The sequence below is a fragment of the Lepisosteus platostomus genome, chromosome 4, assembly GCF_059453375.1.
Source record: "Lepisosteus platostomus isolate fLepPlt1 chromosome 4, fLepPlt1.hap1, whole genome shotgun sequence".
NCBI classification, from domain to species: domain Eukaryota; kingdom Metazoa; phylum Chordata; class Actinopteri; order Semionotiformes; family Lepisosteidae; genus Lepisosteus; species Lepisosteus platostomus.
The window spans coordinates 70,859,174-70,879,935 of record NC_142614.1 but is presented as its reverse complement, the minus strand read 5'-3'; the positions used below and the strand labels follow the sequence as shown (position 1 = coordinate 70,879,935).

At 48.5% G+C, this 20,762-nt stretch overlaps 1 protein-coding gene across 9 annotated transcripts in view; it reads left to right on the top strand.

Moving 5' to 3' along the window:
• Positions 1 to 20,762, top strand: part of rhobtb4 (Rho related BTB domain containing 4) — a 78,652-nt gene that overhangs the window by 18,042 nt on the left and 39,848 nt on the right. The window contains exon 1 of one of the 9 annotated variants that reach the window (XM_088630568.1): positions 11,866 to 12,235. The exons of 4 other annotated variants lie outside the window; for them this stretch is intronic. In XM_088630568.1, the coding sequence (XP_088486694.1) occupies positions 12,207 to 12,235 (29 nt within the window). In that variant the 5' untranslated portion in view covers positions 11,866 to 12,206. Of the gene's footprint in view, positions 1 to 11,865; positions 12,236 to 15,525; positions 15,711 to 18,491; positions 18,575 to 20,762 lie in introns of those variants that run through there. 4 more of the 9 variants (XM_088630572.1, XM_088630566.1, XM_088630574.1 and 1 more) reach the window with 4 other exon arrangements.

Sequence of the window (20,762 nt, the reverse complement as noted above, 5' to 3'; positions counted from 1 at the left end):
TTCACAGTAGCACACTTGAAAAGGGGCTATTGCTTGAAAAGGGGCACCCATTCACCCTGAAATGATCCCAATAGTTTGTTTAAAAGAACTGAGAAAGGCCAACGTGAACAGCAAAAGGTGGAAAAGCAAAAACATACGGTGTGCTCAAACTTTCCAGGCGGTGTCTTGTTATCCTTCTCCAGTTTGAGCCCGTAAGGACAATGAGGTGTGTCAGCCAGGCATCGTGTCACTGCAGTAGAAGGGGTGTGATTGGACTGATATTGGGCCACACGGACCAGCACTGCCCAGCAGACTCAGTGCACTAAGCGGCAGTGTACAGTAGTTCCTGCCTCGTAAATCTCCTTCTGCTTTTATAGCCAGGCAAAGCCTGGGGAAGCTTGCAGCTCAGCACTGTGAACCCAATATTCCGCTACTTAGCTCCGCAATCGACCAGCCCTGTTTAGTAATTAAGCCTTCATAGACCTGCTTGAGTGAAGCAGTGATGGGATTAGCTGCGGTGGTTTGCAGGGCTCCTGGAGCAGAGTCTCAGTGTCCTCCGCACAACGTTGAAGACAAGCACTGTGGGATGACACCAGACTGCACCTCTCAGGTCTCAGCCCCGACCTCTCACCCATTTCCAGTTTGATTATCCTTACAATGCACCTCTCGTGCATGTCTTTCATACAGACCGCGGGGCAAAGCAGTACTGTCTAACGCCCTGCACAATCACACAGAGCTGTATAGCACTCTGTACAAGCACACAGAACTCAATAGTGTCCTATAAACACACAGCACTGTATAGCACACTGCACAAGCAGACAACACTGTGTAGCACCCTGCCCAAGCACACAGAGCTCAACAGCACTGTGCACAATCACACAGCACTATATACCTCATTGCACAAGCACATAGAGCTCAATATCATCCTGCACAAGCACATAGAGCCATATAGCACCATGTTCAAGCACACAGGGCTATATAGCACCCTGCACAAGAACACAGCACTGTGTAGTACTCTACAAAAGCACACAGCACTGTGTAGTACTCCACACAAGCCCACAGAGCTGTATAACGCACTGTACAAGCACACAGCACTGTGTAGTACTCCACACAAGCACACAGCACTGTGTAGTGCTCTGCACAAGCACACAGAGCTGTATAACGCACTGTACAAGCACACAGCACTGTGTAGTGCTCTGCACAAGCACACAGAGCTGTATAACGCACTGTACAAGCACACAGCACTGTGTAGTACTCCACACAAGCACACAGCACTGTGTAGTACTCCACACAAGCACACAGCACTGTGTAGTGCTCTGCACAAGCACACAGAGCTGTATAACACACTGTACAAGCACACAGCACTGTGTAGTACTCCACACAAGCACACAGCACTGTGTAGTACTCCACACAAGCACACGGAGCTGTATAACACACTGTACAAGCACACAGCACTGTGTAGTACTCCACACAAGCACACAGCACTGTGTAGTACTCCACACAAGCACACAGCACTGTGTAGTGCTCTGCACAAGCACACAGAGCTGTATAATGCACTGTACAAGCACACAGCACTGTGTAGTGCTCTGCACAAGCACACGGAGCTGTATAACGCACTGTACAAGCACACAGCACTGTGTAGTACTCCACACAAGCACACAGCACTGTGTAGTACTCTACAAAAGCACACAGCACTGTGTAGTACTCCACACAAGCACACAGAGCTGTATAACACACTGTACAAGCACACAGCACTGTGTAGTACTCCACACAAGCACACAGAGCTGTATAACGCACTGTACAAGCACACAGCACTGTGTAGTACTCCACACAAGCACACGGAGCTGTATAACGCACTGTACAAGCACACAGCGCTCTATAGCATCCTGCACACGTTCCCACTGGACCTGCTCCTATTAACACACGGAAGTCACATGGTCAGGGCTGCTGGCATTGAATCTGATCCTAATAAACCAAATACAGAGCAGGGACCAAAGCTTCCCTCTGCCCACGAAGCAAGAATTCTACAGTGCATTGATAAGGTTCGGTGTAGATCACTGTGTACAGCTTTACAAAAGGGTTACAGCTTTGCAGGAAAGAAAGTTAAGAATGTTTGCCAATAAGAACAGGCAATTAGACCTGTTTATCTTGTTTAGTTGGAAGCTTGTTATACACAGATAGACTCGTGGACCTCAAATTATTAGTGGGCTAAATCTCAATGTCAATATGAGTATTAGCACTCCGCAGTCTCATACCAGGAGAAACCGATGCCCAGAGCTGGCGCAAATCAAACTGTGTTAATGAACTGTGCCTCTATTTTCACTTTCCTTTCTGTGGAAGAAAAGAGGGGAGTTACTGACTGTAAATGGGCAGTAGAAATGCAAACATTTCCTGAAAGAATGGGTGAGAGTCTGTGCTGGCAAACAAGGGGGATCTTGTGATGAAGGCGGTACAATCAGCCTGCCTGTTTCCTGTCACACAGGCTGACTTAATGCAGCTGCCACCCTGATCGTCCTCTTCATTCCTGTATTCCCAGTCAGGGCTGTACCTGCAGTCAGAGCAGGGCTGCTACACTTCTGACTGGCCACACTGGGCCTAGAGAGCAGCATGCAGCAGGACTCTACAGATATGAACACTGCAAAACTGCAGGTGTGCTGCTCACAACATCAGAGTTTCAGCTCTCAGATCATCAGATAGGTGCTATAAGAAAACTCCCTGGTTTAAAAGGTGTAAAAAACACGTTTTGAAAAATCTAAGGCTGTCTGACCGACAGTGAGCAGGACAAGCTCATCTGGGGTCCACGCATAGTGGGGAAATTCAAGTCGGAAACATTATGCACTCAAGCCTGTGTGTCAGGAAGGTGGATGACAGCAGGTTGACGAGAACAATAGCACATGAGATCGTGTGAATTTTAAGCCAATGGCACAAGACTTGATTAAGAATTGTGTAGTTAGAATCGAATTCCGAGAAAAAAAAACTTCTGCGTTGATGTGGCTCTTTTCATCCCCAAAGATCCCACATATAAGAGGAGACCCACTTCATCCCCCAGTGAAGTGCAGCCCCCACCCGGGTGACACAGGGAAGAAATGATGTGCCAGCACAACCACCACAGCTGATCTGGTGGAGAAGAGGGCAATTCATTAACCCACTTCAATGAAGGGGGACATACGGGCAGGCCAGACAGTGCAAGCCCGGAGTGAAATCCGGCCAGCCTTTTCAGCCCTGCTCTAATGAGCTGTGTCATGGAAATTCTGGTCCAGAAGAAAGAGTACCATCATCAGGCCCAGCCTGTGATGAGCTCCCCAGAAAGAACTGACTGGAGCATTCCAGGCTGAGTTTCCCAGATCCAACCCGATCGGTTTAGAGGATCGTAATCCTGCTGTCGTGCTGAAGGTTTTGAAACAGCCAACATGCTTACAAAACTCAGACAACACTGAGAATCCTGCTATGCTGAGAGGACTGAATGGCTGCTCCTGTACTTGCCAAACCTACATGAGAGCAGGAGGCCTGCATCAGCTAAGTAGGTAGACAACATTCTTTACGAAACACTAGTTTCCATTTTCTGAGCTGGCTGCTGAGTGCAACTCGATTCAATTTTGTGTGGCACGGCAGGGTAGGATTGTGCCCCAGGATACGTGAATTAAACGATCACATAAGTAATCCTAAGGATGCCGGACAGAATATTTTGGTTTCTGCAAGTAGAAAATAGCAGGTGCCGAGCTTTCAGCAGATCAAACCTGCACTTTACCTCTGATGTGCACCTCTGCACACGATTGTTTTGTGGTCTGCTGTGTCTTTTCTTGATGTGCAGGGAGTGAGGCTACGTGCTTGCTTTGAGCCGCTGGAAAGACAGGCCCAGAGAGGACAGACACAGCAGTGGCGGCGATGTGCCCGTAGCCCTTTAAGAATGCCAGCATACCGAGAATCCTGACGCACTGAGAGCGCAGACGTACCGAGCACACCGAGCATGCTGAGATACTGATATACTGTGAGTGTCTCTATTGACACAGCCTTGGACTCCCCAGGGTGGCTGTCCAAGGTCCTGTGACCTTGCTTCGCTGTGATTAGCTTCGGGGAGGCAGGGAGATCGCACTCCAGGGCACTACCCCTTTGTCTCTCTCTCTCCACTGCCCTTTCCTACACTTCCTCTGAGTTCCTCTCATCCCCGTGTGCTCTTTCACACACCTGTCACTGCAGACATCACACACACACCCCCACCCCTTGACAAAACTGCTTAGCGTTCCGCACCGATGTCGTATCGCACAGATACAAAGGTACGGGTAACAAGTTGTGTGCCGTGTGTTGCTGGAATGTAATCTTGATTGCCCTCCTTACAGCAATAGGCCAGAGTAGTGGGTAAGGCACTGGGGCTCCAGACCGCAGGCTTGTGGGTTTGGATGGCTCTTTCTGCTGTTATATTCTTTTGGAAGTGTACCGGTTCTTGGGGTTTCTGCCCCTGCCCGTTCGTCCCTCACTGCCTGGGTGCGATCCCGGGTCTCTGGCATCGTGCAACAGGGAACTGGCCGGCTGAGCTAAAGGAGACCTCCCTCAGCCCGGGCGCCTGAGATCCCTGTTATACGCTGGGGCGTATTCGTTACATAACGTTTCAACGGGTCTCCAGGCTGTCACTGTAAATGAGATCTGGTGCTCCGCTGGCTAACCTGGAATTAAAAATAATTAGCACCAGCCCTTCAGTTTCTATTTAGGAGTATGGGCAGAGAATATGGAATAAGCCTTTCTCCTGTGTTTCCTGTTCGTGCATTAATTACCCATGGACTATCCACTAATGCCCTCAGGAGACTGTGTCTTCCTGCCTGCACTTCCACCCTCATGCTGCTCTTCCCTGATGTCTAAATAATAATAATAATAATAATAATAATAATAATAATAATAATAATAATAACCCCGGCGTCCTGGCCAAATTTCCCATCGGCCTTTATCAATCATGGCCTCCTAACAATCCCCCTCTATAAATTGGCTTAATTACTCTGCTCTCCTCCCCACTGATCGCTGATGTGTGGGGAGCGTTCTGGCGCACTATGGCTGCCGTCGCATCATCCAGGTGGGGCTGCACACTGGTGGTGGTGGAGGGGATCCCCATTACCTGTAAAGCGCTTTGAGTGGAGTGTCCAGAAAAAAGCGCTATATAAGTGTAAGCAATTATTATTATTATTATAATAAACTTTATTTTGTATAGCACATTTAAAAGAGGCTTCTTAAAGCTGTTCACAGTAAGAGAGAAAAAAGAAAGATATACAAGCAGAGGAGGTGACACATCTAGAACAATTAAGAACAAGGGTTTCGAACGCAGAGGCAGACACTGAACCGATGCAGTCAAAGCTTTTCTGAAGAAGGAGGTTTTGAGTGTGGATTTGAAGGCGCTCTGGGAAGGTGACTCTGATATCCTTGAGGACAGAGCTCCAGAGCTTTGGGGGCGCAGCAGAAGAGCTGCTCACTCAAAGAGTGTAGACAGGCTTGGGGGAGAGGCAGGAGGCCAGAGGCAGAGGAGCAAAGGTCGCGAGGTGGAGAGTAGGAAGATAGTCAGATTAAAAGACTTCAGTCTCTCATTTGTTGCACTTCTCAGGAGTCCTTCAGCTGGCCTGGGCATTCTGCATGTGCACACCCAGCACAGAAACAGGTTTCTGGTGGAAATCCCAGCGTGCACACATTGCTTTATTAAGGCAGCTGTGAGCCAGCCTGCTCAGAGGCTGTGATCCCTGGCTGCTGCTGAGCGTGTGCAAACAGACCCCGAGAGCGCGTGTCTGACGTGCGGTGCTGTAATGTCAGGTTAGCAGTTTCCCACAAACCCTCCTGCTCTGTGAGCAATACGAACATCCAGCCAGGTTTCACAATGCCAGGTGGGCTGTGTTAAGGACAGGAGAGAAAAAAAAACATTGGAGTCTGGGAATAAAATGAGGCGCAGTGTGAAAAACATGTGGTGATCCATGACTTTCCAATTAAGCAGGCGTGACGGAACATGCTCTTTGGAAATGGGAATGCTGTAAAAGCCCCTTTGAAAGGCAATCTTCACTTGAGACCACAGGTCTGTGGTTCAGGGAGATTATCTGTCTGTTTTTAGAATTGTACTCTAGAGGGGGAGCAAAAGGCTTTCACACCTACGGCTGTCTGACTTGTACAGCAAAGAGTAATGAAAACACATGCACTCCACCACTTGAGATTCACTCCACCATAAACAACTTCTCTCAGGGATGAAGAGGTTCTGGTCCCCATAATGGAGACAGTGTTTTTACTGGAGCAACACCACAGCACATAGCCCCTGGAACATGCGCCTGTGAGTGCTGGACTGTCTTCTTTGTCTTGCCTGCTCACCCTCAGGGCAGGGACTGCGCTGTGAGTCCAGGCCAGAGATCCCCCTGCTGGGCTTTGCGCCGGCTCCTCTGCTCAATTTAACAGCTATAAGCCTATTTTCAGGCTGACCTCCCTGTGCTTTTTGATCGCTGATGCTGCTGCAAACTCCAGACTGCATGCCTGAGCACTCTTTGTGGACAGCAGGAGACACACCAGGGTAATCACAGAGACCCTGCTGCTGCAGGACCAGAGTTGCAGGACTAGTGCCTTCACCAGTACAACAGGACCAGTGTCTTGATCAGTGCTGCAGGACCAGTGTCTTGACCAGTGTCTTGACCTGTGCTGCAGGACCAGTGTCTTGACCAGTGCTGCAGGACCAGTGTCTTGACCAGTTCTGCAGGACCAGTTTCTTGACCAGTGTCTTGACCAGTGCTGCTGGACCAGTGTCTTGACCAGTTCTGCAGGACCAGTTTCTTGACCAGTGTCTTGACCAGTGCTGCAGGACCAGTGTCTTGACCAGTGTCTTGACCTGTGCTGCAGGACCAGTGTCTTGACCAGTGTAGAACCAGTCTTTCTATGTTGGGGCTGCTGTTCGGGAGCAGACAGGTGTGCCCTGTTGTACCGTGCCACCATGTATTTTGTTTTGGGACAATGTCCGATTTACAGTGCGTCTCCTCCTTCATACGGTGTGCAACGTGTTTTGATCAGCTCTTAGGTTTCAGTGTTGTCAAATAAATAAGGATGATAATAATATCAACAAAGGCTGCTTCGTTGGACACAGTGGTAATCATAACACCAGGTGTGAAACAAACGCTGCTCTCTTGAACAGATATTTCTTCTATGACAAATTAGAGCGCGCCTGACATATTGTAATTCAGAGGAGAGGCTGCTGGAGACAAAGCTGGGCATTGAGCAACCATGGATATCCCTTCTCACTGAATGAATGTACGGAGTTCTTCAATATTTCCAAATGATCGATGTCTGAAATCTCACAGATGTTTTTAACAGACCTATAAAATGTACGGGACTGGCGTGAAGGGGTCATGCTGATGAAATTGACCCATGGTTGTGTGACGTTGTTGAACTTGGAAGGCAGCAGGCACACAGCATGTGAACTGGCACAGACTGACCAGTAGGTGGCACTCTTATACACTCTTGAGCGGTTAATTCTGTTTTCCAATACCCTAAATTGGCAGTATCGGTGGAAGCAGTGTTGGTGATAGTTTTCAAATAAGAGTTTTAAACTAAATCCTGTCTTCCTGTTTGTCTAGGCTTTGAAAGGTAAATACTATACCCGTGAATAAATGGATAATTGCACGCAGGTGTAAGCCAGGTTAGTACCTGGAGGGGAGACCTCCTGGGAAAAACTGAGGTTGCTGTTGGAAGAGGTGTTAGTGGTGCCAGTAGGGGGCGCTCACCCTGCGGTCTGTGTGGGCCCTAATGCCCCAGTATAGTGAGGAACACTATAGTGTAAAAAGGCGCCATTCTTTGGATGAGATTTAAAACCGAGGTCCTCACTCTCCGTGGTCATTAATAATCCCAGGGTGTTTCTTGAAAAGTGTAGGGGTGTTATTCTGGTGTCTTAGACAATTTTTTCCTTGGCCTTCACCAATCATGGCCTCCTAATAATCCCCATGTCTGAATTGACTTCATCACTCAGTTCTCCTCTGCACTGAGGAGTGACATTTTGAGTGGAGTTTCCAGAAAAGCACTATACTATTATTATTAATTATTTTTTAGCACGCGAAATAAACCTTTCCTTGGGTTGCTTCTCTCTTTCTGTCTGTTCTGTTTGCTGTGCTGACCAGCGGCTCGTTCAGTCCTTGGGCATGAGGCGGCCGGCCTTTCTGCCCAAGTGTTGTTGTGTGGTGAGGCAGAAAAACCCAGGACAAAATCCTGAAAAAAAAACAAACACATGGAATTTCTCTTACTTGTAGAGAAACAAAAAGATTTGATTTTGCTGTGAAATAAGCGCAGCTTTTGTTTAATGAAATATCCAGTACCTCGTGACAGGGTGTTCTGCCTGGTTTCAGTACGCTGCGCTCTCATTGCCCGCAGTGAGAGCCGAAGAGCTGAGGGCCTCTGGGAGTGTGTTCAGTCTGAGTTTGCATCACAGGGGTAGCGTGAGTCTGAGCTGAGTGTCAGGCAGCTCTGCTGGGCGCTAAAGTGAAGGACAGACTCTTGAGGGAGCCCAGCACCGCGCAAAATGAAAGGAAAAGAGGCAAGTTGTGCCAGACGTGTTCTCCCCCAGCCCCTTCCTCCAGATGGCCCAGGCTGCTGTTTCAGCCACAGTGCTGAATGCTGCCAGTCTCTCTGAGCTCACCCCTGGAACCCCTCCAGAGCCGCCCCGGAGCCCCCAGAAAGCGCCATTCAGCCTGGCTGCAATGCAGCAGAGCCAGGGGTCAGGGGTCGTGGGGTTCTCAGGACCCGACACGGCATTGGCATTCCTGTCCCGGCCAAGGGGGCATAGCGGGAGGGAAGAGTGGTGGCACCGCATTGATGAATTGTGGGAAAAACAAGCCGGTTTTCCTCCAAGCTGTGAAGTAATGCTGTTTCACTCTCGGAGGAATAACTGGCTGCCTGCCTACGTCTTTAATAGTCGTCCAGTCTGCAAAATTTCCAAAGAAGCTTATTATTTTCTTTTTTAAGGCTGCAGTAGTTTAGAAATAGCTTCATAGCACAGTGTGATGCGTGAAGGTTTCACTACATTGCAGATGTACTATATGACACCCATAATGCCTTTGTAAACAGAACAAGGTGGTAACCAAGAGAAAGCAAATAAGCAGACTAAACAGAGAGAATCAGCAGTCTTTCTCAGCTAACTAGGCAACTAGGGAAGAAAGGGGGGCAGTGATACTCTGCATATTCACTAGAGGCAGTGACTAAACTATTGCATTTTTAAATTTGGCACGAGGAATCGAGGCTAAAGAGATTTCAGATGAGCAGTGGAATGCAATCCTTCCATAGTATTAGTGCTCGTTAAACTTTTCCTTATCACCATGATTATTATTTGTCTTATATAGGCTCATTTTCAAACAGAACAGGGCAGCACAGCGCAGTGAGGTCAGTGTCCTGTGTTCAGTCTGTAGGGAGCAGGGCAGCACAGCGCAGTGAGGTCAGTGTCCTGTACTCAGTCTGTAGGGAGCAGGGCAGCACAGCGCAGTGAGGTCAGTGTCCTGTACTCAGTCTGTAGGGAGAAGGGCAGCACAGTGCAGTGAGGTCAGTGTCCTGTGTTCAGTCTGTAGGGAGCAGGGCAGCACAGCGCAGTGAGGTCAGTGTCCTGTACTCAGTCTGTAGGGAGCAGGGCAGCACAGCGCAGTGAGGTCAGTGTCCTGTACTCAGTCTGTAGGGAGCAGGGCAGCACAGCGCAGTGAGGTCAGTGTCCTGTACTCAGTCTGTAGGGAGCAGGGCAGCACAGCGCAGTGAGGTCAGTGTCCTGCAGGCAGTGCCGAACCCCCGGGCCATGGCAGAGAGCCACACTGAAGATCCGAGAGTAAGAAGCACGTTTAAGAACACATCTTGACACGCCAGTGACACGTTCGGCTTTGTGCAACACCTGGACTCTTCTCCAAGACTGTTTGTAAGTGCTGCTGCAACACGTAGCCGGCAGGGAAAAATAAAAAAAGTACAGAACCCGGGAACTCAGAGCACCCAGTTTAGAGTTAGAAGTGATAGAAATAATTTAAATCTATTCCGTTCTGGAGTTCATCCAAACTCCACCATCTCTGTCTCTTGCTCAGCAGTTGGTGGTGCTTTTCCAGTGAGAGCAATGCCTTACAGGTGGATCCGTGGCTCTGGTGTACAGGACTGCATTCAACGTGATGCTTAATATGAACATGATAATTGCTTGCGTACAGATTGCTCTGACGACACTTTAAAGCAGTGGTTTATCCCTATCAAGGTAAGACACTTAAAACACGTTCTCCAGGCAGGAGATTTTGTGACACACCTGAAACTCCTTCCACCTTAGAGGTCACCAAAGAGGGGACTGACCAGTCCAGGTGTGTCCTGCTGGGATGTTCAGAGTGGCCGATTTTGGCTCCTGCGGTACTTTGACCAGTGTTAGGAATCTAGTTTACTCACGCGATTGGGTGTTTTATTGCTTGGTTTGTGTGTTATTTTTAGCATGTGCTGTGGGGTGTGACATTACCCTCTTTCCATTCTCTGCAGTTGTACTGACAAGAATGTCATTTACCTTAAAGCTGTTTGCTGTTTGTCATGTAATGCTGGCTTTGAGGATTAACCCTGTTTTTCTCCATGTGTTTGTCATCAACCATGAGTATGAGCGAATTCAATTTACAAATGGTGTTTATTGGCATGTATTCACTCTGTTTGAACTGAGTCCCCTAGTCATAGCTCTCGAGCCTTTTAAATGTTTATATTTTATTGTTTTACAGCACTGTGCTGCAGTCATACAATATACTGATCAACCAGGAGTCACAGTACTATATGTATGTTATGAGCATGAACCAAACTCAAAGACTGGCTAGTGTTTACTACTATTGGGGCAGCTATAGCTTTTACCAAAGCAACTTAGTTTGGGAGAGGAGAAACGATGCTTAGAATTAATATCTACTTCAAATCACAATCGGATTGCCGTCTTCAAGGTGAACGACAACACACGCACAGCCCAAATGAGGTACTAATAATTTAACCAGCCAGATCTCATTAATGACTCCTGGTCAGCCGTCATTCAAATCAATTCTTCCTCTCTAGAAATCCCCATAGCTGCAAGTTAGGTTTTTCTTTTACAAAATCCAGGTATGTCAGGAAGACGTTTTCGCCTAAAACACAATGGCTAATGTTTAGGCGGGCGATTTGTGTTTTTGCATAAGCACCGAGTGAAATAATGGGCGCCACTCGCTTCTCAAGGTGTGGTACTGTGTACAGAATATAATTTGAAAGAGCAGAGAACCGATCTGTAACTGACACAGCCGGCAGGAGAAGGCACACGACTGCCGGCTGATGAGGATAAGCAATATGAAAGATGAGCTTCCTAAGGCGACAGGCGCTGTTATGACGGACAAGTACATCGCCCACCCGGCAACAGAAAGAAAGTCACTCCAGAAATCAGCGGCGACTTTAAAGGACATGTTGAAGTTATTAAAAAAAAAACTTTATTAAAAGGAGGAAACGACTGAGGGGAAAGGAAAGGGGTCAGCTTTCCGCTGTACAGACGCGGTGCATTGTAAGTGATGCACGTCGTGTGTTTCAACGGTGAAGAAACGTAGAATGTGGCTCCTTCTCGCCTAATATCAATTGAAGGTAGTTCTGAATTCTGCAGTATGTTACGTCTGTGGTATAATGTCTCTTAATTGCCAGTTGACTGGTGGTCTGCGCTTAATAGACAGTAGTCAGGCCCCCCGGGGAACAAAATTGCCTTTCCAGTCGCGTCGCAACCGACCGCACACGCGCGGGCGTCTAACGTATGGAATCCTGGGGGTTAAATGGGAGGAATGAGCTATTTAGGGGGCCGGGCTAAGAAGAGAGCGGCGGCCAGCGATTGGCTGCCCGGGCCGTGGCTCCCCGCGGATTGGCTGGTGCTGGGCGATGACGTATCCAAGCAACGGGGAGGAGGGGGGGGGGTTGTGTTTTTGTGGTGCTGGGGAATCAGCTGGGACAACAAGCGTAGCGGCCGGGGGCTGAAGCGAGCGAGGGGAGAGAACGGCGAGCACCGAGCAAGGAGTAGAGACCCCCCCTCCCCACTACCCGTGCTGCACATAGCGACTGAAAGCGCACAAGACAAGCGGAAGAGTGCAGCTGCGATCCCGGGAAGTCGACTGTCGGGGCTGCTTGGCCACGGCTGTCGGGCTGGCGCTGCTGCTGCTGCAGGAGATGCTGCCGTTGAGGCGGAGCGCCGGGCGGCTGGGCAGCGGTTGAGGGGAACAAGTTTTGCGACCCCCCCCCCTCCAAGCGGCATGCGGGTCGGTGCAGGAGCGAGCGGAAGGTAGGAGGGGATCCCGGGGCTCGGGGGAGTGAGGAGGAGGAGGAGAGGGGGCGTCACGTGTCCGGGAGCGCGTCCTGTCAGCCAGACCGCTCGCCTCCCCGTCGCACCTTGGCCAGAGCATGAAGATGTCGTAGGGAGGGAGAAGTTCAAGACCGCAGCCCGGTGCAACACCCATTGCGTGTGCGTGCAGCTCGCGTGTCCGTCCTGGCTGAAAGGCAGGAGCTCGGGTGGTCGTTCCGTTGCGGTGGGCGTTGTGTGCATGAAGTGGAGAGACCCCCCCCCCCAACGTCAGAAATATTGGGGCGTGCGTTTGCTTTCTGTAGAGCTGGTAAAAAAAGGAAGTTTGAACTCTAAAGGTGCATTTGTTGTTGTGGTTGGGCAGGGGCAGGAAAAAGTCTTCTGCGTCCGTGGAGTGAAGTGTGAAGTTATGAGACGGCGAAGGTTCAGCAGGGAATTCGCCACGTCTCTGCGCCCTCCTGGGACTGCTACATCCTTGTCTGTTTAGACACGTATTAGCGCTCAATACAGCGCAGGGGCGTAGCTCTTTGGATATTATCAAGTTCATTTTTTTCTTCGTTTAAAAAAAAAAAGATCGTTTACCTTCTCTTGGCACAGTTTGAATCAGCTCAAACCTGAACCTCCCCAGACCCAGGCAGAGGGAATACTGTTCAGCATTCATTCCCGGGGTAGTGGGTTCGTGTTGGAGGTTGGGCACAAGGCTAACAACCCTGTCCTGTAAAAAACAAAACAAAACTCATGTTACAGAAACAGCAACAGGATGTTGCTGCCCCTACATGCCAGAAGGCATAATGGGCAAACATCCATAGTTACATAAGCAGTACATCAGTAAAACGGGCAAGGCATGACTGTTTTAGTGATTTACTGTCATAAAACAGCTGAAGCTTTATGCCAGGGACATGGGTGAATACCACCACAGTGTACGTGCTGGTGACATGGACTGGTGTTGCACAAGAGACCAGGAAAGAACTGATAAGGGTGGAGATAAACTAATAAAGCTACAAAGCTGAGAAATCTGTTAGAAAGCATGGTACATCCACGTTGTACCCCTCAGATAACCAACCACAGTTATCTCTTACTAATGAGACTCGACACTTGGACACTTACTGCTGGCATGTAGCACAAAGATCAGGTTTACATAACCAAGAAGCAGAGTCTATATTGCAGCTGCTGCCAGATGTTTTCTGGACTGTCTGCTGTTTCAAGAAAACTTAAATTAGAGAACGTGTTCCCCCTGTGTTCACCTCCCCGTGCTGGCTCCCTGTGGATTTCACTGTAAAATTCAGAATCCCGCTGCCTGTCTCCTGACAGCATCAGTTGACTGTCAGCGTCCTACACACCTACACACTGCCCGTGCTCTTTAGACTCTGTCCTCTCGTTTCCCAACCCTGGGGAACATGCTTTCAGTTCTGTTGCACCATGGCAGTGGAAATATCTCGCAGGTCAGTCAGCGCTGTCAAATCCTGGCTGAAGATCCCCTTGTTATACTGTACATTGGCGTGTTTCTGTTTGCTTTGCTGTACTCACTTCAGTGTCACTGTGCATATTATTGTGCCATTGTCTTGTTTTATTCCAGAGCACCTCGAAATGACGGGGCACTGTATAAATAAGAATAGTATAAAAGAAAACAGGGTTTAGCAGATGGGTGGCTGAGGAACCTAAAAGGTCAGAAGTGCAAAGATGCTGTTCTGTTCACCTGGCCTATTTGGTCCCTAGTAGCCTGTTGATGCAAGAAGCAAGTCCAGCTCTTTACCTGAGTGAGTGAGTCAGCTCTTTGTGTGTGCTCCTGTGAGGGTGAACTGGTTTTTATCAGGGAGAAAAGGTGTGAATAAGCAAATTGGCAGGTTTAACATGTTATATTCTTTGTGAAACTCTGAAGTAGGCGACAGTACGATGAGGTCCCTCCCTTTTTTTGTAGTGTAGCATTCGATCTGCTGCATTCATTGGCTTGAGAAAGGTGTGCGGTCCTGGATCTCTCAATTTCAGAAAGCCCCTTGATGCCGTTCGTTACTGAAACAGGAGAAAAACACCCAAAGCTTGTGTAGACTGTACGTACCGTACTGCACAGAACCACAGTAGCTATCGGACGAAAATGCAGCTGATTGTTTTAATTGTTAATTTTTTATTGCAGTAGAAGGGAGTGTGTGAAAAGCTAGTATTAATAACTAAGAAAGCAATAAAAACCACATACCCAATTAGGCACACCGAAGTCCTGCCCCTTAGCCCTGCGCCCCAGTCTCCCTTTTCAATACCTACTCCTTTGCTGTGCTCAGAGCGTTTACAGCATTTAGCCAAGGCTCGAAGCCAGGAACAGGCACAGCCAGCATTACTGAGGACATGTCTGAACGCCTGCTTCAGGTCGGAGGCCTTTGCTGTTCTGAGGAGAAAACCACAATAATGAAAATGAATCATTTGATCTGCACGTAGCAGCGTCGGCGTTGGTGCTGTGCGTTCGTAATTGGATTTTGGTGTTGCTGGTGTCTCGTGGGGCTGTGGAACAAACTGCCCAGCCATGCTTGTTTCACAAGAGTGCCTCCTGAGACCTGGGGGTCCGCTGGCTATCGACCACCGAGTGAGTCGAGTGGGCTTGTCTCTTGCATAACCTTTTCTTGCGTTCTGATTTAAAGGCGTCGGTGCAGTCCAGTCAAGTTCCCTCAAATACGGTAGAAAAAATTGAAAGATTTTCGAAACGGAGAACATCCTCAGTTTACGTCCAGCGCCATCAACAAGTTAACATCTGGCTTGTAGTTGAAACTGTGCAGACATCTCGTGCGCAAGAATCAGTCATATCTGTTTATACTTCATTCGCAATACAATGTTTGTGTACACTGCAGCTGGCTGGAATTGGCCTTCCCCTCGTTTGTAAGTGCTCGTGTGTTGCTGTTAAGGGGTCTCCACTCCTGGACTTGAAGAGCCCCAGTCGACTTCATCTTATTAATCACCCCTTCCTAAAGACTGGCCATGCCTGCCAGTTGTAGGGGAGTTAATAAAGCAACCTGATCAAGATAACTCTGGACATTGTGGGGTGAGCAATGGCTTAATGATCTCTAAACTCCTTAATTTAACTGCTTAATCACCTGCTTAGTAGATTACAGTGAAAATGTTCCAAGTCTTTTGGAACTGGTGGCTTAGTGGTGACCTTCAAACCCTAAATGCTTGGAGCACTGTAGGGCCCCCTGGGGAGAGGACAGGGTGAGCAGGGGGGCTTTATGATGAGGTGTTAAGCAAGTCCAAGCTGTATGTATTGGCATGCATCTGTTGTTGTTGCAGGAGCTCAGATCACAGACACCTTTTATCACTGGCCAGAAGGCGCTTGTGTGCACCCAGGGAATGTGTGAGATGGGATTGAGCCAATCCTTAAGGATTATTGCTCCCTTATCCTTTAACGGATTGCCCTGTGGGCTGGCCTGCAGCCTGAGGACCAGAGTTTTCCTGCCGAAGTGTTCGCTTCACCAAAGTAAGCCCTCTCCTGCTCATATTAAACTGTCCGGCCTGTCTTCAGCACCCACCCGGGTGACTGCTGTGAATGAGTAACATAATGAATTGTATCTTGCCAGTTCTACTGAAGGAAATGAAAGATGTTGTTCAGGAGCCAATTGACGCAAATCTTTCCAACAGTCCCTTAAGCCAGGAGTTGTACCCAGGGACTGGAGAATTGCTAAAGCAGTACCTAGCCTAAGAAAAAGGGTGAGAAAACTGAACCAAGTAAACCTAGGCTATAAGTCTGACTTCTATTAGATGTAAGGTAATGGAAACGATGATAAGAACCACAATAGTGGAACACGAACCAGAGGGCGCGATTGGAAACGGTGTGGAAGAGCATTTAAAACAGAGAGCAGGAGGCTCTTCTTTCCCAAAATGCTGGTGGGATTCTTGAACAGCCCACCCTGCCGCAGTGTTGCAGCCGATACTCCGGCCTCTTTCCCTTAATGAGATCCCTGGGCCTGTTAGCTACACACTAACAGACTAGATAGATGACCCCTCCTGCTTGTCGTCTTTCTTATTTTCACGATACTGTATGTTAGCTACGGTCCAGTTCAGCTTGTATCTCTCCTGTGTTAAATTGCACTAAAGGAGACAGAAATAGCAGCAAGTTTCTTGCTCCAAAGGAACTTCAAAACTATGAAATCAGTTTATGATTGCAGGGTTTTGAGCAAGCAGTTGGAAGGGATGGGATGAGCAAGTCACTTTCGGCGGAGTGTTTGTAGTAGCTGTGCGCAGGGCTCGTTGCAGTTGGCGTCTCCCTGTCTCAGAGAGGGCTTGTGGGTTTCCTCTGTCTGGAGAGGGGCTGAAGGATGAGTCAGTCCTGTGCTCTGATCCCCCCCCAGCAGCCCTTCTGTCTGCTCGGACTTGCACGGTGATCTTGAGTCCAGAGTAATTTGCAAACCATCCACGTTTGCAGATCGTCCCTTAAATAGGAGGGTTGGCAATCTCTGTAGAATCCACAAAATAAATTGAGAGAGACTTAAACCAAACTCTGGACTGGCTAAACACCCGGCAGAGGGCATTTCACGTGTTGCAAGCAGGTAGCCGGAACTTAAACAATAACTATAAAATGGGAAACACTGAGCTTCAAGAAGCTGTTTGCCAAAATGACTGAGGTGCTTATTAATTTTCATGTGCGAGGCACTGTGAGGAAGCAAAAAAAAAAAGGAAAACAATGTTAGGATACATATTAATAAGGAGAATGTGAGCACATTACACAGTCAACTCCGTGGGCAATCAGAGGCCACAGCAAAACATGAACCTGGAGCAGAGAGCATGTAGAAACCACAGGGATGTGCCTTTAGCTGTGAGAACAGAAGGAGTGTTCTTTCTCAGATGGCCATGCTGCCGAAGGTGGTACCCTGGCTTCTGGCGAGGAATGGCTTGATGAGTATCTCAAATCAATTAGCCCCTAACTACCAAAAAGTCTGAAGGTGCTGCATGACCCTCTGTTTCTTTTGCGCTTGTGCTCCAGGTTGCCTTGGGTGGACGGCCAGTCCATCAGACCCCGCGGTCTCGCGCGGGGGAGCTGTGCTCTGCTCTCGTCGTGTTGCTGTTTGACCCATTTCAGGGTTAACTAACAGGCAGACCCACCACCTGATGCTGGTTTTTTTTAATGTAATTTTTAAATAGAATTTATGTGGTGCTTTTCATCCCAGAGGACCCCAACGTGAGATGCATATTGGAGGAGAAACACTTCATCTCTCGCTGGAGTTCAGCACCCAGATACTGCGCCAGCAGCCCCACTACAAGTTAGAAGTGGCTTCGCTGACTCTTCTGAAGTCTTGCTAATTTTTCCAACTAGATTGCAAATAAGTACCTAATTAGTGAAACAAATTACACTCTGCAGTATTGTAACACAGCAGCTGTCATTGTGAGGGCGTTTGGTTGGTTGAAGTGTCTAGAGAAGCATATACAGTTGTATGCAAACGTTTGGGCACCCCTGGTCAAATTGCATGTTTCAGTGAATCTGTAAGTGAAAAGACATTAATGCAACCTTTGCAGGGTATAAATTTAAACATGACTTATTCCTGCACGATTATTTATTAGTGTTACCATTATCACATGCAGCATTCACTGTTTTATTTTTTCCAATCTGTTGAATTCAGCACAAAAATAGTACTTGTGTGTTAAAATGTGCAGAAAGAAGTCATGTTTAAATTTATACCCTGCAAAGGTTGCATTAACGTCTTTTCACTTACAGATTGAGTGAAAAATGCAGTTTGACCAGGGGTGCCCAAACTTTTGCATACAACTGTAAAGGTTAAATGATCCTGTAAAGAGCTGATTAGAGGGATTACTCCGATCTCTGTAATTAACGACAGCCGGCCTGTTACCAGTATCTAAGGGGAGCCCTGTTGTAAATTATTTTGAGACCAGACTTTCTTCAAGTGGAAGGAAGCAAGACAGCACAAGGGGAAGACACTCTGCAGTTCTTTCTTTTTGAGCACTGTTCCATCAGGCTTGATTTCTGCCAGCCTAGAGAACGTTACATAACGAGCTTCGGCCTGCCTGCGTTTCCAGACCTCCACCACGCACGCACACACACACACACGCGCGCGCCTGTGCAGCTTGGCTTTAGCGCGCGGGTGCGCTGCTGTGTGGGGGCTCTGTGGTCCAGATGTGCAGCCGAGCTGGGGGGGGGGCTGTCGGGACTGCCGCTGCCACACCCGGCCGCTGGGCGGGGGGTGCTTGTGAGGAGTGCTGGGCTGCGCTGCTGCCGAGTCAGTTACATAACGGCGGAGCCAGGGGAGGACAGGGGGAGGAGGGGAGCCGGCGAGAAATCCTGGTCTTGCAGTGGGAGCTGCAGGCAGGGAGGCGGCGACCTGTGTCGAGGTGGGGAGTAGGGATTCGGACATCGGGGGGAGAAAAAGAGTGGGAACGAGCAGGCTTATGTCCAGACACCGAGAAAGATCCATCTGTCTGCACTTTTAAGTCCTTTCCAACACAGAGGCTGGTGGAAGTCTGGAACAAGCTGCTGTTGAAGAGAATACCCCATCTTCTTTTAAGAAAAAGCTGAATGAGATCTTGGGATCATGCAGCTAGCAGCGTCCGAGCTAAAGGAGTTGAGTGGCCTCCTCTTGTCTTGTTTGTCGCCACTCTCCTGCATGCTTGTGCAAGAGCAGTTGCTCTGTTGCGGGGTGTTTACTGTGTTCAAGGGTTAAGAGTGCACTGCGCCCAGTGGGCTACCGTGATAAACTCGGGCTCAGTTCATCCGTGTTTATGGATGCCTCTCTCCTGGGCGTCCTGGTGCTGAGAGCTGCAGTCTGCTGCCTCTGAAGAGTTTGCCTGTTTGTTTCTTCCTGGCTGTGGGAAGGCTGTGATACCGCGCGTGCTTGTGTTTGTCACAGTGTGGCTGACTGGAGCAGAAGCACTGTTGTGTTCTGTCACAGTTGGAGTGCCGCCTTGTGAATGAAGCACTTGGCAGGCACATGGTTTTTTAGCAGATTGTGGATCTGTCAGTGCTCACAGTGACATGAATGACAAGTGAGTCTGAGGCTGAGTTATTAAATATCTGTAGATGTGTTAGGAAACTGAGATTTTGTGTTTTGTCTTTGTTGGCTCTTATTTTGTTTCTCTGCGGGGTTACTGAATAATATACACCGGGCTGCTGCACATGCTTTCAGTTTAGTTATTAAAGGTTCAAATTAACTGTGGCAGCGTGCGGGCTGTGGAGGACTGAGAGGAGGTCAGGCCCATGCTGAAAAGCAGGAACAAAGAAACTAAACCTGCAGTTTTGGCTGTGGAGCCTTCTTCCACCTCTGCCATCACACCTAAAGAGGCTCTGCAGCCAAAACTGCAGGTTTAGTTTCTTTGTTCCTGCTTTTCAGCACGGAGCCTGCTAGGGTGTTTTTGCAACGGGGAAATTAATTATGCTCTTTTGGAAAAGACGATTGTGCTTTTGTGTATTTGCATGACTTCTCAAGGAATGTGCTGTGTGTGTTGTCCCATGCAAAGCAGGTGTGGTTGTGGGGAGGGCGTGTGAGTGTGAGGAGTGGTGAACTCGATACCAAACGTCTGGCGTCATTCAGGATTGTGATCGTTAGGGGAATTTGCCAGTGCGACCTTTTTTTCTTCAGCTCATTCTACCTTGGCTCACTGCTCTGGTCTGATCTCTTTGTTGTCGGATTTCAGTTCCTCTGTCCTCCCCAGACACCACACCGCTTTCTTCCTGTCCTGTTTCACAGTGAGAGCCGCGGGCCTGCCTGTTATGCTGAGAGAGAGGCCAGAGGGGCAGGGATGTGGTGGTGGAGATATCCCTTCCTTTCAATTAAGCAGCTTCACACGGCATTATCATTCCATGACTGTTCGTTAGCCAGAGCAAGCCCTTATAAGCTCATTACGTTCTTTTAAGCTTATTCCTTGCTCAGTGTCTGGATGTGCCATCCTTTGACTTTCAGCTCAGGTCTCTGGGAGGGGAGATCAAGACTTCAGTGGTTTCTTTCATTGCCTGTATGGCCTTGGGTGCAGCTGTGTGTTACACTTGTATGCAGTACTAAGCAGACGAGGGTCCCATGGAGATGCACAGTGTTCCAGAGGGATATGGCATTTCCGAGGAGCACCATGCTTTTAATAAACAAAGACAGAGCTCAGACTGCTGGTGAAGAGGAATGAATACAAAAGCCTTAGTGTATTCTCTCCCCCAATTCAGAATTCTCAGTGTGTGTTAAAAAAAAATGAATAAAAATTGTCTATTAGATGAGTGCCTGTAATCTACCAAGGTGGCACGTCTTTGCTTGTTCAGGGTTAATTCAAATCTCTCCCTGCTGCTCGGTTTGGAGTCTCGGACTGCATTTCTGCACTCGGCCTTCAAAGCTCAGAGATCCCAGTCAGATTCCAAAGCAACGTTTTCACTTTGTGCTTGTTGGGTTGAAGAAGCGAGTTATATGTAACCGAAGTCTCTGTAAAATATTAGACCATTTGTATGCTCATTTATGTTCCTCAGCCTGTGCTTTAGTGAGGCAGTTGTGTGCAGGGGGACGCTAGAATCAGATTTGTACTGTAGCAGCTCTGTGGCTGGTAT